The 16,005-nt window shown below is 42.9% G+C and overlaps 1 protein-coding gene across 1 annotated transcript; it reads left to right on the top strand.

Annotated features, from left to right (window-relative positions):
- Positions 1-303: 303 nt before the first annotated feature.
- Positions 304-15,442, top strand: LOC112218280 (alkB homolog 3, alpha-ketoglutarate dependent dioxygenase). The gene is made up of 10 exons (XM_024378936.2): positions 304-445; positions 854-965; positions 1,227-1,330; positions 1,512-1,546; positions 1,670-1,717; positions 1,982-2,085; positions 9,302-9,390; positions 9,809-10,018; positions 11,376-11,474; positions 14,599-15,442. The coding sequence occupies exons 2-10, from the start codon at positions 890-892 to the stop codon at positions 14,713-14,715; spliced, it is 882 nt and encodes a 293-aa protein (XP_024234704.1). The 5' UTR covers positions 304-445; positions 854-889; the 3' UTR covers positions 14,716-15,442.
- The last annotated feature ends 563 nt before the right edge of the window (positions 15,443-16,005 follow it).

Raw genomic sequence — 16,005 nt, forward strand, 5'->3', positions numbered from 1 at the left:
GTGAAACCTGAGATATGAGTGGAGACAGATTGGAGAGACATCTGCCCAGGAGCTCAATGGAGCTGAGTACCGGCACCTAGTTCAAGTCAGGCTTTCAAGTGGGACATTTCATTATCTGATGGACATATGAACCAACCTACTGAGCAACAGCCTCACAACGTCACATTCAGATGGGGAAAAGGTTGATGACACAAGACATGGGGTTAAATTTGCACTAATATATACATGTGATATATATGATATAACATTTGCAGCTTGAAATAGATAATACTACTTATTTTGGGACTACACTGTACAATTGTTGGACCGTTTAGGATTGCATAACTAAATAGGAACTCTTAAATTTTGTTGAAGTTTCAGGGGGATTTTTTTTCGAGTAACACAGGATAGAGCTGTCAAATTTGATATGTGGATAGCTAGCTTTTAAATTGTTCTAATCCTGTTGGTAAGTAACAACAAGCAAGAAGGTGATATTTAATACCAAAATATGTTGGAGACCATAGTCCATGTACTGATCTAGTGATACATTTCACTCAAGCTGTAAATTAGCACTATAAGTAACGTTACCAAGCTATGGACTCCAAATGGGTTGCCACAATGCTAGCCACCGTGCTATTCGCTTAGCTTGCTATATTGTAACGTTAGCTTGGTGGCTGATAAAATCATGTCATTTATGCTATGCCTTTTTATTATAAATTGTGTTTTTGTAACAGAATTCTACATGGCTTTTGAAATGCATTTAAGCACAACTAGCTTGCTGGCTTCAGAGAACATGCAGTTTGATGTTGTTACACAAAGTTGGCCTCTGGGTGGCAGTATATGTGAACTAAATGTGACTGCTTGTTTCAACCAGTTTCAGACCTCCAATCGGTGTCCTCATCTCGATGTGATGTCGGATAAACGTCAGCGTGCAAGGGTCCAGGGCTCTTGGGCCAAACCACTGCCCAAACAACCACGTCCAACAGGTTTTCTCTCTGCCATGCAGACTAAATTAGACCAGGGCCCATATTCACAAAGCGATTCGGAATAGGCTGGGCTAGGATCAGTTTTTACCTTTCAGATGTTAATGATTAAGAAAGATTATATGGGTGGTGGGACAGCTCTCCTACTCTGAGACACTTTGTGAAAACAAGTCCAACTCTCCTACTGTCATTTGAGAATTACATCCATGGTAATATACATGTCTTTAAATGGTCATATGGAGGGATATACATTTTCTTTGGCAGGAGCAATTCCCAATTCCAGCACTGTTGTGATACCAAGTGCCAATCCACCACCTGCTGGTTGGGGAGTGGGACAGCGGATGTTTGAGTATCAACAGCCCGCTAAGGTAGAAAAAAATAAGAAAGGAGTATTGGACTTTATTGTGTTAATTATATTAATGAATGGATCTTTTCCGATAGAAGAAGTTTTTGATTTGAGGTGTCGCCATTGACTAGAGATTAAATCGGCCTTGGGCTGACAAGGATCAACTAATACATTTCCCTTCTTTCTTTCTTTCCCTTGCTCAGCCAGTCAGAGATGTCCCTACGGAGAAGGTGATGGAGTGAGTAACTTGATCAAACAGTCATCTTCTCTACTCTACGTCATTAAAACAACCCCAAATGAAAAATGGTTACGCCTAGTGGAAATATAACAACAATTCTTTACACATGCTCCTGTTCCACAGAATGGGGGGTGATTATGAGATCAGCCATGGTCCATCAGGAGTGTCAAGGTGAGTTCTAATCTAATGCATAAGGAGGTCAAATAGACATTGGGTCAACCATATAAATGACAACAGGGGAACACCGTAGCAAAATGCTTCACAATGGAAAATCTAAATGTGCTTTTAAAATTTTTGGTTCAGACAATACCTCTCCATTTCGAACTGTTTCCTTCCATTTGTGTCTACTGAACACAACCCAGAATCTCAGTCAGCTACTGCCTTCCACCCACTTAACCCGTATGCTTCCCCATTCAACAATTCTCTACCCCCCAGACTGAGGCTGATCCAAGGGTTCCTACCACCAGAGGAGGCTGACTGGGCCTTCAGTAAACTGCTAGCAGAGCTGCCTTGGTCTCAAAAGACTAACTACAGACAAGGTAGGTCGACAATAGTGTCCCCAAGGATAGACCACAGACCAATACTGTACACTCAGCCTATAGATGTGAGCAAACTGAATTTTTTATTTTTATGGGTGCCATGTTGGCATTGGAAGTTTCTCCCAATTAGAATGTTATTGTCATGGAACGTTTGGTATCAATGTAAGATCGACCATCCCTGTACTGCTGATCCGGGATTCAATTTCGACAACACGTCCTATTCTCAAGCTAACGTGCTATTCATTGCCCTACCAAAACTATAGTTATCTACATAGCTGCCTTTACCCACCGTTCCTTCCCATTTTCACCACATGACGGAAGGACTGGATCAGGACAAGTCTTCTCCAACCATAGGTCACAGAAGGAAAAGAGACAAGGAAGGACCATTTAAGTGGAATTGGAACCCAGCCCTGAATGAAGTTGCATCAGATTCCCTATTGGTCTCTCTGTTGGATTGAATCCAGCAACGTTCCATCATTGAGCAAGACACAGTAGCAGACGACAACAACGCGAAGGAGGCGCATGACTCAAAACCATTAAGCCCAACAAGCATATGTAGGAAGAACATGGCCCAGCCACTGCCCCTCACATTGTGTCAACACGAGGCAATTGTGACATCTAGGTTCAAGAGGAAATAGAGGGGGTGCTACTGTTACATACACACACACACACACTATATGCACACACACACACTATTTGCACACACATACTACACACACACACACACACACTATATGGACACACATACTACACACATACACCCACTCCTCTTTATAGACTTTCTGCACATTGACTCACTTTTTCCTACTCAAGCAAGACTCTAAATAGGCTCTACATGACTAAGGTTGTGTTCCAAATAGCACCCTATTCCCTAAAGAGTGCAATACTTTTGACCAGAGCCTTAGTGGCGTGTATTCATGGATGCCAATAATCCAAAGGCTGGCAGATAGCGATATTGATCTGGTATTGAGGGTTTTGTCTTACCATCCAAACACATTGTATGCAGCTGGCAATACATTTGTATCCTAAAACATTCTCCAGTCAGGTTTGCCAAGGTGTCGATTTACTCCTTAACTAGAGTTAATGGCGAGAAGAATTTGGAAAATATGCATACTTTCTTTGAAACACAATTTTCCGCCACCTTGCTAGTGGCAAATGCTACATCCCGATGTTGCGCCCTGTGTACAGCCAGGGGTAAACAACAGACTGCTGCAACTTGATTGGCTGAATGTGATAAGCAACATCCGGTACTAGCACTCCAAGGCAATTTGATGGAAATTGCCATGTAATTTTCCGTGACGGTGGAAAATTGTGTTTCATAAAGTAAGTTATGCAGATTTTCCCTGTTTGTTATAACTGCCTTCTCGCCATTAAATCTAGTTAAGGAGGAAATGTTTAAGGTACAAATTGATCCACGGGGATACGAGTGTATTGCTGGCTGCATACAATGCTTTTGGATGGTAAGATGGAAATGACTCTTGCCATCCGCAAGCCTTTTTGCTAGGATGCCAAGGGAAGCCAGGCTTTCCCCAAAATTTGACCAAGAAATAATGTATAAAATAATTTATTAAGTTGCTCTGTGTTTCATAATTGTCCTTCAATTCGCAAGTGGCTGAATGTATCTCACCAGAGAAAACTTCAGTGAGCAAAACAGCGCCCTTCTGTCTCAGTATGTGTAGTCCATCTATCTGATGCTGTCTGGTCAAAAAGAGTATGACATTGTTGCTGCCCATAGCTTTAAATTCAATAGCAATGGAAGCCAGTGAGCATTTGGCCTCCCTTGATAAAAACAAAATATAAAAGAAAAGCCAATCAGCGTTGAGATGAACCGAGTGAGCTCAAAACTGAGTGCACCAAAAGAAAGTATCAAGGGAAGCCAGTTTGGGTTTGGCTTCACACCAATCACATAAAAAGTAAAACGTCATTGACAGAAACAACGTGAAGTGTTGCATGTCATTGTGTCGTCCTCCGGTGGCTAGCTAGCTAGCTAAAATCTGCCCCTACCCTGAGAGGATGGAAGTTCAATATGTAGCTAGATGTACATTGTAGGCTCACATTAACTAGCTGGCTCATCGTCAAAGCCTTTTAGCCAAGTAGCGTAGTCTAGGTCAACAAAAACGAAAGTAGGCTACTCTATACAGTCATAGACCGTTTTGCTAACTTGAAAGAGAGGACAATGGCATTGGCGTTCCTCAGTCTACAAGTAGGGTGACATGTTTTTTTTCTACTTGAATGCAAACATACACACACACACACACATACATGCACGTGCGCACAGATTTAGTTTGAAAACGGTATTATGGACAGCCACATGATAATTAGCTTAAGTTGATTAGACAATTTGTTTTTTTATCTTTAAGTTGTCACGGTATTAGACTAAGCACAGGTGATTGGATGATGTTGAAATGGTGAGGAAAGACGTTTGCGGCAGCAGTCCTGTTTTTTTTTGCGACTTGCAGTAATTCTGCAATGGTTCTAAATCAATAGTTGTTTAGTAGTCCGAAAATGTTGAAAACATTCAATTGTTGACCATGCTGTAGGTCATGTAACTGTTTGTTACATTCAATATTTGCTTTGTGGACTTCACCGGATAGATGTTGCTCTCAGGTTTTGTGATGAAACAAGCGTGTGGTTGAATTGATTCTGCCTACTGTGACTGTCTTCTAGTTGTCTCGCCCTTCTGTAACAATGTTGCTTCCGTCCCGCTCCTCGCCCCAGCCTGGGCTTGAACCAGGGACCATTTGCTCACATCCTCAACTGCCTCCCGCGAAGCATCGTTACCTATCGCTCCACAAAAGCCGCGGTCCATGCAGAGCAAGGGAAACGACTACTTCAAGGACTCAGAGCGAGTAACGTCACCAATTGAAACACTACTTGGGCGCACTGCTAACTAGTTAGTTACACCGGTTACACTTATACTGAACAAAAATCTAAACGCAACTTGTAAAGTGTTGGTGCCATGTTTCATGAGCTGAAATAAAAAGTTCCAAAAGCTTTTTTCTCAAAAATGTTGTGCACAAATTTGTTTATCCCTGTTAGTGAGCATTTCTCCTTTGCCAAGATAATCCAACCACCTGACAGGTGTGGCATATCAAAAAGCTGATTGAACGGCATGATCATTGCACAGGTGCACCTTGTGCTGGGGACAATAAAAGGCCACTCTAAAATGTGCAATTTTGTCACAACACAATGCCACAGATGTCTCAAGTTTTGAGGGAGCATGCAATTGGCATGCCCCCTGCCCAGTCATGTGGAATCCATAGATTAGGGCTTAATTAATTAATTAATCAAAATGTATTGACTTTTTCTTGTATGAATTGTAACTCAGTAAAATCATTGAAATTGTTGCGGCATGCATGAGAGCATCAGCTGTTCTGGATGACTGTGTGATCACGCTCTACCTGGCTGACGTGAGTAAGACTAATACACAAGGCTGCGGGGCCAGACGGATTACCAGGACGTGTGCTCCAGGCATGTGCTGACCAACTGGCAGGTGTCTTCATTGACATTTTCAACATGTCCCTGATTGAGTCTGTAATACCAACAGGCTTCAAGCAGACCACCATAGTCCCTATGCCCAAGAACACAAAGGCAACCTGCCTAAATGACTACAGACCTGTAGCACTCACATCCGTAGCCATGAAGTGCTTTGAAAGGCTGGTAATGGCTCACATCAACACCATTATCCCAGAAACCCTAGACCCACTCCAATTTGCATACCGCCCAAACAGATCCACAGATGATGCAATCTCTATTGTACTCCGCACTGCCTTTTCCCACCTGGTCAAAAGGAACACCGATGTGAGAATGCTGTTCATTGACTACAGCTCAGCGTTCAACACCATAGTACCCTCAAAGCTCATCACCAAGCTAAGGATCCTGGGACTAAACACCTACCTCTGCAACTGGATCCTGGACTTCTTGACAGGCCACCCCCAGGTGGTGAGGGTAGGTAGCAACACATCTGCCACGCTGATCCTCAACACTGGAGCTCCCCAGGGGTGCGTGCTCATTCCACTCCTGTACTCCCTGTTCACCCACGACTGCATGGCCAGGTACAACTCCAACACCATCATTAAGTTTGCTGACGACACAACAGTGGTAGGCCTGATCACCGACAATGACGAGACAGCCTATAGGGAGGAGGTCAGAGACCTGGCCGGGTGGTGCCAGAATAACAACCTATCCCTCAATGTAACCAAGACTAAGGAGATTATTGTGGACTACAGGAAAAGGAGCACCGAGCACGTCCCCATTCTCATCGACGGGGCTGTAGTGGAGCAGGTTGAGAACTTGGTATCCACATCAACAACAAACTAGATTGGTCCAAACACACCAAGACAGTCGTGAAGAGGGCACGACAAAGCCTATTCCCCCTCAGGAAACTAAAAAGATTTGGCATGGGTCCTGAGATCCTCAAAAGGTTCTACAGCTGCAACATTGAGAGCGTCCTGACCGGTTGAATCACTGCTTGGTACGGCAATTGCTCGGCCTCCGACCACAAGGCACTTCAGAGGGTAGTGTGTACTGCCCAGTACATCACTGGGGCAAATCTGCCTGCCATCCACGACCTCTACACCAGGCGGTGTCAGGGGAAGGCCCTAAAAATGATCAAAGGCCCCAGCCAACCCAGTCATAGACTGTTCTCTCTACTACCGCATGGCAAGCGGTACCGGAGTGCCAAGTCTAGGACAAAAAGGCTTCTCAACAGTTTTTACCCCCAAGCCATAAGACTCCTGAACAGGTAACCAAATGGTTACCCGGACTATTTGCATTGTGTGCCACCCCTCAACCCCTCTTACGCTGCTGCTACTCTCTGTAAATCTTATATGCATAGTCACTTTAAGCCTGACTAACAGGTATATAGCCTTGCTACTTTTTTTTTTTTCAAATGTCTTTTTACTGTTGTTTTATTTCTTTACTTACCTACACACACACATTTTTTGTCTCCGCACTATTGTTTAGAGCCTGTAAGTAAGCATTTCACTGTAAGATCTACACCTGTTGTATTCGGCGCATGTGACAAATAAACTTTGATTTGAAGTTGCATTCATATTTTTGTTCAGGAAATATCACGGTGGTGTATAAACTAACAGGTAATAGAGCAAACAACGCAGTTATCACAACACACCGGTTGTAATATGGCTTTTTTTCCTGGCTTGGCTTCCCGAATGACTTTACCCACGCACTGCTACTGGAACCGTATGGGCCCTGGTCAAAAGTAGTGCACTGTGAACGGAATAGGGAGCCATTTGGGTTGCAGCCCATGACCGACTAGAGTTTTGTTTATCCTTGTCCTGATATCATCTTTTTTTATGGGTACAGTGAAAGGTTTTGTTTTTAGCGATAATAAATGAAGTCATGTCTAAATATTTGCTTTGGGCCTAATGTATGAACTGTGAAGTCTCAACTCGAGGACCAGTGGGACAACGTTTTGGCTTTGTGACCGTTTTCTTTTATGAAATGCCCAAATGGAGCTCTTTGAGAAATGTATTAGTGCTTGCTTCCATAGAAAAGAGCGATGGAGCAAGGTTTTATAAAGATGACCTGGGAACTGCAGGTTTACCACATTTGGGGTGGCTATTTCATGGTACAGAATAGTTTATGAAAATGTCTCCCTTGGAGTAAAACAAAGAAGTGGAAGGCACTTAGAACAATGACCACATTACTTAGCTCACACACTGCCAAATATGGATGCAAATGATGTTTTTTGGTAATTTCTCAAGAAACACACACACACAGTATCAGTCACAAGTTTGGACACCTTCTCATTCAAGATTTTTTCTTTATTTTTACTATTTTCTACATTGTAGAATAATAGTGAAGACATCAAAATGATGAAACAACATATGGAATAATGTGGTAACCAAAAAAGTGTTAAACAAATCAAAATATATTTTATATTTGAGATTCTTCAAAGTAGCATCTCACAAAGACATGGCGGTTGGAACCAAAAATCTCAAAGTTGGACTCATCACACATAAGGAGAGATTTCCACCTGTCTAATGTCTATTGCTCGTGTTTCTTGGCCCAAGCAAGTCTCTTCTTCTTATTGGTGTCCTTGAGTAGTGGTTTCTTTGCAGCAATTCGACCATGAAGGCCTGATTCACGCACTCTCCTCTGAACAGTTGATTTTGACGTGTCTGTTACTTGAACTCTGTAAAGCATTTATTTGGGCTGTAATCTAAGATGCAGTTAACTCTGCTGCAGAGGATAAGTTCATTAGAGGTAACTCTGGGTCTTCCTTTCCTGTGGCGGTCCTCATGAGAGAGAATTTCATCATAGCGCTTGATGTTTTTTTGCGACTGCGCTTGAAGAAATGTTCAAATTTTCCACATTGACTGACCTTAATGTCTTAAAATAATGATGGACTGTCGTTTCTCTTTGCTTATTTGAGCTGTTCTTGCCATAATAGACCTGGTCATTTACCAAATAGGTCTTCTTCTGTCTTCTTGTCACAACACAACTGATTGGCTTAAATGCATTTAAGAAGGAAAGAAATTCCACAAATTAAGTTAAGGCACACCTATTAATTGAAATGGATTCCAGGTGACTACCTCATGAAGCTGGTTGAGAGAATGCCAAGAGTGTGCAAAGCTGTCATCAAGGCAAAGGGTGGCTACTTTGAAGAATCTCAAATATAAAATATATTTTGCTTTGTTAAACACTTTTTTTGGTTACTAGATGATTCCATATGTGTTATTTTATTGTTTTGATGTCTTTACTAGTATTCTACAATGTAGAAAATAGTTTAAAAAAATAAGGATAAACCCTGGAATGAGTAGGTGTCAACTTTTGACTGGTGCTGTATATATTTATGTATACATCACCATTTACAATGACATTACTGGGACCTGAAAATACACTGTTTTGTTGTTTACTGTCCATATGTATTAAACTTTATATCACTACACTATTTATTCTTGTCCCTGACAGAGTTCCAACTAGTCCTGATTTCTCATGTTTGTCAAATTGCCTTGATGCAAATACAGTACCAGTTTAGAGATGTTTCACTTGGCCCTGACCGCCCAGCTCTATTGAGTCAACTCATTTCTGTGTGTGTAAAATGTACATGCACGACAGTAAGTGGTTTTGTGTGTGTGTGCGTGCGCTCCTGCACCTCAGTATGTACAGAAAATGTGCTTCTATCACTAGGGTCTATTCAAGAACACAGGTTATTCATGCAGTGTAACTGTATTGTCACTGTGTTGTATAGGTGAGGCCTACGAGGAGCCCAGGTTAACCTGCTGGTATGGAGAACTCCCTTACACGTACGCCCACTCTACTCTGGAGGCCAACGCACAGGTATGGTATATCCGCACCTCCTGCTGCATGACGGGAAAAGTGGAGCTGAATTGAACGAGCGTTGTGCCTGCTTGTAAAAGAGATTTGACCATTTCCTCATGTATTTCCCCTTCACCTCAACCACTTTTGGTCTTTACCATTTCTCTCGGACTCTTGCGTTCGCTCTACCTCACTCTTCTTGTTCCTCCTTTTTACTCTCCTCTGCCAATGTGTACACTAGTACTGCTCACACAACAGCAGCTTATCTATATACTTATTCCCTATCCCCTACTACCTCCCTAAGAAATGCTAAGCATATAAATAATCAGTGAACATGGTGAAACACTGTTGAAAAAAGGGCACTATTAACATCTAACATGAGCCGCGGTGCATAACCTCGTTCTCCCTCTTCGCCTTTCTCTCCCTCTCTCTCTCTCAGTGGCACCCGCTGCTGGTCACCCTGCGCTGCGCCGTAGAGAAGGCGAGTGGCCACCGTTTCAACTCGCTGATGTGTAACCTGTATAGGAACTGCAAAGACAGCATCGGCTGGCACAGTGACGACGAGGCCGCGCTGGGCACCCGGCCCACCATCGCCTCCCTCAGCCTGGGAGACATGAGGGTGTTCAGCCTCCGCAAGCAGCCTGCACCGGTAAGACTGGGATCATGGGGGAGAGGGAGACAGAGGGATGAGAGACAGGCAGGGTAGGATATAAGGTCCACCATCGCCTCACTCAGCCTAGGGGACATGAGGGTGGAGGGAGATGGAGGGATGGGAGAGACAGGGGATATAAGGCCCACCATCGCCTCACTCAGCCTGGGGGACATGAGGGTGGAGGGATGGGAGAGACAGGGAATATAAGGCCCACCATCGCCTCACTCAGCCTGGGGGACGTGAGGGTGGAGGGAGATGGAGGGATGGGAGAGACAGGGGATATAAGGCCCACCATCGCCTCCCTCAGCTTGGGGGACATGACGGAGGAATGGGAGAGACAGGGGATATAAGGCCCACCACCGCCTCCCTCAACCTGGTGGACATGAGGAATGGGAGAGACAGGGGATATACAGTGCCTTGTGAAAGTATTCGGCCCACTTGAACTTTGCAACCTTTTGCCACATTTCAGGCTTCAAACATAAAGATATAAAAATGTATTTTTTTGTGAAGAATCAACAACAAGTGGGACACAATCATGAAGTGGAACGACATTTATTGGATATTTCAAACTTTTTTAACAAATCAAAAACTGAAAAATTGGGCGTGCAAAATTATTCCTCCGTCATGTCCCCACTTTATTTTTACTCAAGTATGATGTACTCGAGTAATGTCCGCAAATCACGACACTTTAAAACTATAGTAAATACTACAGTGTTTAATTTGCATATAAGGTACCCTGCCCATTCCCCTCCCGCTTATCCCAATTTGTGCCACCCATAATTGAGAAACCTACATGCCAAGTATAGACAATATATTGTGTTCCCTACAGGTTCTAGTCAAGAACAGACGCTCAGACCCCAGTTCTACCTACAAGTTATGAAACCCTTTCTCTTTCTCCAGGTTTCCTCAAGGAGAAAGCCTCCACTTCAATGTCAAAGATAATAAAACAAAAACACGATAGTAAATACTACAGTATACTACAATCCATGAAAACACTACATTAATTACTTTAGAATATAATACCGTTTTCTTTTACTACAGTATTTATGATATAGTTAACTGTAAATACTACAGAACACTAACAGTATTAACTGTAGTATTTTTGCGGACTTAAGTCTTTAGTCCCCAAAGACACTGCAGGTAATACTTTTCGTATTTACTGTAATATACCGTAGTATTTTTTTTCATGTGGGTACATCAGGCTTTATACTCAACTACTTTCTAACTAGGTGGTAACACTCATCCATCGTAATGTAGATGAACTGTGCTAGTTGTGTAATTATACAGAGGTGATATGTGATGATAGTTTGTACCCTAGACTCAGTATTTGTGTGTGTGTGTGTGTGTTTATCAGGAGGAGGACGGGGATTACACTTATGTGGAGAGGCTGCGGATCCCTCTAACTCACGGCACTCTCCTGATGATGGAAGGAGCCACTCAGGATGACTGGCAGGTAAGCCCGGCTAATCAAATACAGGGACACACCCTAACTACACCATCTACAGGTAACTGCCAAAATAAAGGAAACTAACATAGTGTCTTAATAGGGCGTTGGGCCACCACGAACTGACAGTGTCTGGTACTCTATTGGAGGGATGTGACACCATTCTACCACGAGGAATCCCGTAATTTGGTGTTTTGTTGATGGTGGTGGAATACGCTGTCTCAGGTGCTGCTCCAGGATCTCCCATAAGTGTTAAATTGGGTTGAGTTCTGGTGACTGAGCCGCCATGGCATATGGTTAGCATTGTTTTCATGCTCATCAAACCATTGTGTCCACTCATGCCCGGTGGATGGGAGCATTGTCATCTTATGTGGGGACAACCATGGTAGCCAGAAATAATGGCCTGCCCATCATTTTTGTACATGACCCTAAGCATGATGGGATGTAAATTGCTTAAATAACTCGGGGACCACACCTGTGTGAAAGCAACTGCTTACAATATACTTTGTATCCCTCATTTACTCAAGTGTTTCCATTATTTTTTACTTGTGTGTCCCACACAGGATGACTTGCAGGCCAATCAAACACAGGGACATGCCCCAACAACAGCAGGTCGTGTTTATTAGGCCACGCAATAGAAAACATTTTTAAAAAAAACACTTTTAAAAACAGAAAACAAAAGTTTTTTTTTATTGTGTTTATATATATATATATATATGTGTGTGTGTATGTATATATATATATATATATTACATTTTGTTGACAAGTTACACACATTAATGTAAAAGTGAGTTTGTATTTATTAGGGTTATTTCTTATTCACAATTTACATTTCACAAATACATATTGACAATTGAGTTAGCTAGCTTTAAAGCTCATGTTCATTCATAGATCATGGTCCCCCAAGAACAAATGACCGAACATGTACAGTACCAGTCAGAATTTTGGACACCTACTCATTAAAGGGTTTTTCTTTATTTTGTTCTGGGTCTTCCTTTCCTGTGGCGGTCCTCATGAGAGCCAGTTTCATCATAGAGCTTGATGGTTTTTGCGACTGCACTTGAAGCAACTTTCAAAGTTCTGGACATTTTCCGTATTGACTGACCTTCATGTCTTAAAGTAATGATGGACTGTCATTTCTCTTTGCTTATTTGAGCTGTTCTTGCCATGATATGGACTTGGTCTTTTACCAAATAGGGCTATCTTCTGTATGTCACCCCTACCATGTCACAACACAACTGATTGGCTTAAGAAGGAGAAAAAAAACTTAAGGCACACGTGTTAATTGAAATGCATTCCAGGTGACTACCTCATGAAGCTGGTTGAGAGAACGCCAAGAGTCTGCAAAGCTGTCACCAAGGTCAAAGGGTGGCTACTTTGAAGAATCTCAAATATAACATACTTTGATTTGATTCCATATGTGTTATTTCATAGTTCATACAATGTAGAAAATAGTCAAAATAAAGAGAAACCCTTGAATGAGTAGGTGTCCAAACTTTTGACTGGTAGTGTAGCTTGCCTGTCCCTGGCGCAGAAAGGTTGAGAAACACTGATCTAAGCCAATAGAAGTGTTTTGGTATTCAAAATCACTCTTTATCGACCTTGCCAGGAACAACAACAACCCAGTTAACCGACTGCTAGTGCTAGCGACCGTGCGTGTTGCGATCTAATCACATGGTATGTCATAACAGGCTTTAGTCCTAGTGGGTTATGAGTCAGACAACAGCAAATACTTTTTTCTAAAGTAAAGAACATTGTGTCTGTCTCGCTCTGTCGTTCCGAGCTTTTCTATCAGACAAGGATTTCTTAAGAGAGAGAGAGAGGGTGTGTTGGTGTCTAGACTACCGCCATACACTTCCAGTGACCTGAAACGATAGAACAGTGTCTGCAGTTTTATAACCCTAAGCCCCCATAACAAACTGCACTTATTTAGGACTGTTACGGTTATGTCGTTTCCCTGTTACACACAAAGAATGCTTTGTGACGGAAAGTCAAGTCAGAGAGCTCCCAGACAGATTGACAGCCAGACCGAGGGATTTTATAGGGAGCGTGATGGGGAAGGAAAAATGACGTCAGAGATTTAATGAAAGCAATTTATTTGCTCTCGGGGTCCAACGTGTGTGTGTGTGTGTGTGTGTGTGTGTGTGTGTGTGTGTATGAGAGAGAGTGCGCGCACTTGGCTGTGGTCATCTGCGGATGTCATAGGTGTATGTGTGGATGACTGTGTGTGTCTTCGGGTCGGATCACACCGCCGGACCGTCTGTCTCCGTCACTAGGACGGTAGGAGCCATTTATCCTGTCAAGACAGTGGAGTCTTCCAATCCTGCTGGACCCCGTGTTCTCCCGCTCCACAGTCAGTTCCCGTAGTTTCCTGGCCCCAACACCAGACCCTAGAGAAGCGCCACTTGAAAGACCCACTCCTTCATTTAAAGAGAGCGAGAGAAAAACGTGTTCAGACACACAACAAAAAGGGCCGCTGCGTTTTATGGCAACATCTGACAGGAGTCCCGTCCCAGAGAATTCAGGAAAGTACACATTGGATTGCCGTAGTTAGTCTGGCCCCCCCACCTTGCCTCCCACTTACTCAAGCTGCTTTTCACACAAAACCATCCAGCGCTTAGTTAATTCGCCATCTGTTTGAAACAGACACTAAATATTTAGACTGGGACGTAGATCCTTGTTGTGTAACTGCTGCGATAACTCTTCCCCTCCGTCTAAATCTGGACTGAGCGGTTGTCTTCGCCAAGACTCGTTCCCTGGCGACAGTTTTTTAGATTAACAACGAACAGTGTATCTGATTTTGGTTGAAGTTGGAGGTGAGAAGTGGGACTATGTCTGCCAAGTCACTAGTGAGACATTTTGTGTGTGTGAGGGAGAGAGAATGAAATAGTCTCCTGTCTCTGATACAAGGCCAAGGAGCAGTAGGACAAAGGACTGATGTTACGGTCTGTCTGTGTTGTACACAGTGTGTGCATGTGTTTTGTCTCTGGACTTAACTGCGCTATGGGGAGGCTCCATAAAGTGACGGTGGTTTAAAACAGGAAAAACCGACAGTGGAGGCACTTGACTAACGCTGTTCAGTGACGTCTCTCTAATACACAGCACTGTTATATGCTTTTGTTGTTCTCTACAGCATTCAGTGGCCAAAGAGTACCACGACCGAGGGCCTCGCATCAACCTGACCTTCCGCACAATGTACCCAGAGCATGAGGGACCGAGACCAAGAGCCAGACTACCACCCCAACACTAAACACACTGTCCTTCACAAACACCTTCACACTTCACACTCTGGGTGGGACTGCTATAAAGAGTAGAAATGGGAGATTGTGTGGAGGAGGAGGACATGACCTCGGACCTTGATGGACATTGTTAAATACACTTTATGGGATAGTGAGGAAGACGAGTGTTGACATCAGGAGAAAATACAAGCTTAAAACCACCTGACAAGATTTGTAAGGAGTTGTCAACGTTTAGTTATGCTCACTAAAAGTGGAGAGCAATGTTATTGTTTCATTGCATGATACGGTAGATTTTTGCCTTAAATATATATCCCATAACGGACTAGTTTGACACCTATAGTTTCTGTGGACTGGAATCACGGGGGTCAAGTTCTCTGAAGGCCTTATGAAGTTAAAAATATATGTTTGAATAATTTGTCCACATTTATTTATTTGAGAAGACTAATCAGGAAAAGGAAAAGATGGAGGAGTTTTGGCTTTCTACCTGGTTGCCTTTTATTTCATATTTCTTTGGCGCCACGTTTTGCTTTTGTTTAATTAGGTATTCTATTTACAATTACAAGTCATAATTTAATACCCCTTGGTTTGTAGCCTTTCGAGAGAACATCCCAGCTATGTGAAAGAACAACTACAGTGGCCAAGTTGACCAAATATAGCCCCGTCTTATTTTGTAACACTAAAGGATGAAGTTGTTGTGTTGAATGTTTGGTAAATTAAAAACAGAGCGAGAGAATCATACATTTTTTTTATTGGTCACATATTTATCAGACGTTATTGTGGCTGTAGTGAAATGGTTAGCTTGCAGACGTTTGAAGAGATCTCTCACTGTCATTATCACCGTGTATAAGGAGGAGAAACCCGTTGGTGGCGGTTCTGCCTTCTGTTTGCAACCTTTTCATTCCATTCTTCATTTTAAATGCCTCCATTTCATTTTTCGGGTATTTTCAAGGCCATTTTATAATGCATTACCAAGGCACATACCCAACAGTGTGTTCTGGAGTAAGCTCGTACCGCGATAATATCTTATTCATGGTGGTTACATGGTTATAGCCATCACACCCATCACCTCACCCTCGGTATGTAGAAGTCCCATTTGAGTGCCTGTGAAGTTTTATGTAGAGATAAATTAGCCTCAGTCCTCCTCACACACGTCACAGCTTGGACCTGATACTGAGAGAGTCACGGCTCCACACTAAGGTGATACACGTAGCTGCCAAAATAGAGGAAACACCACACACATACAAAGCGTCTTGATAGGGTGTTGGGCTACCACGAGCCGCGAGAACAGCTTCAATGCGCCT

Source organism: Oncorhynchus tshawytscha, linkage group LG19, assembly GCF_018296145.1.
Source record: "Oncorhynchus tshawytscha isolate Ot180627B linkage group LG19, Otsh_v2.0, whole genome shotgun sequence".
NCBI lineage: Eukaryota > Metazoa > Chordata > Actinopteri > Salmoniformes > Salmonidae > Oncorhynchus > Oncorhynchus tshawytscha.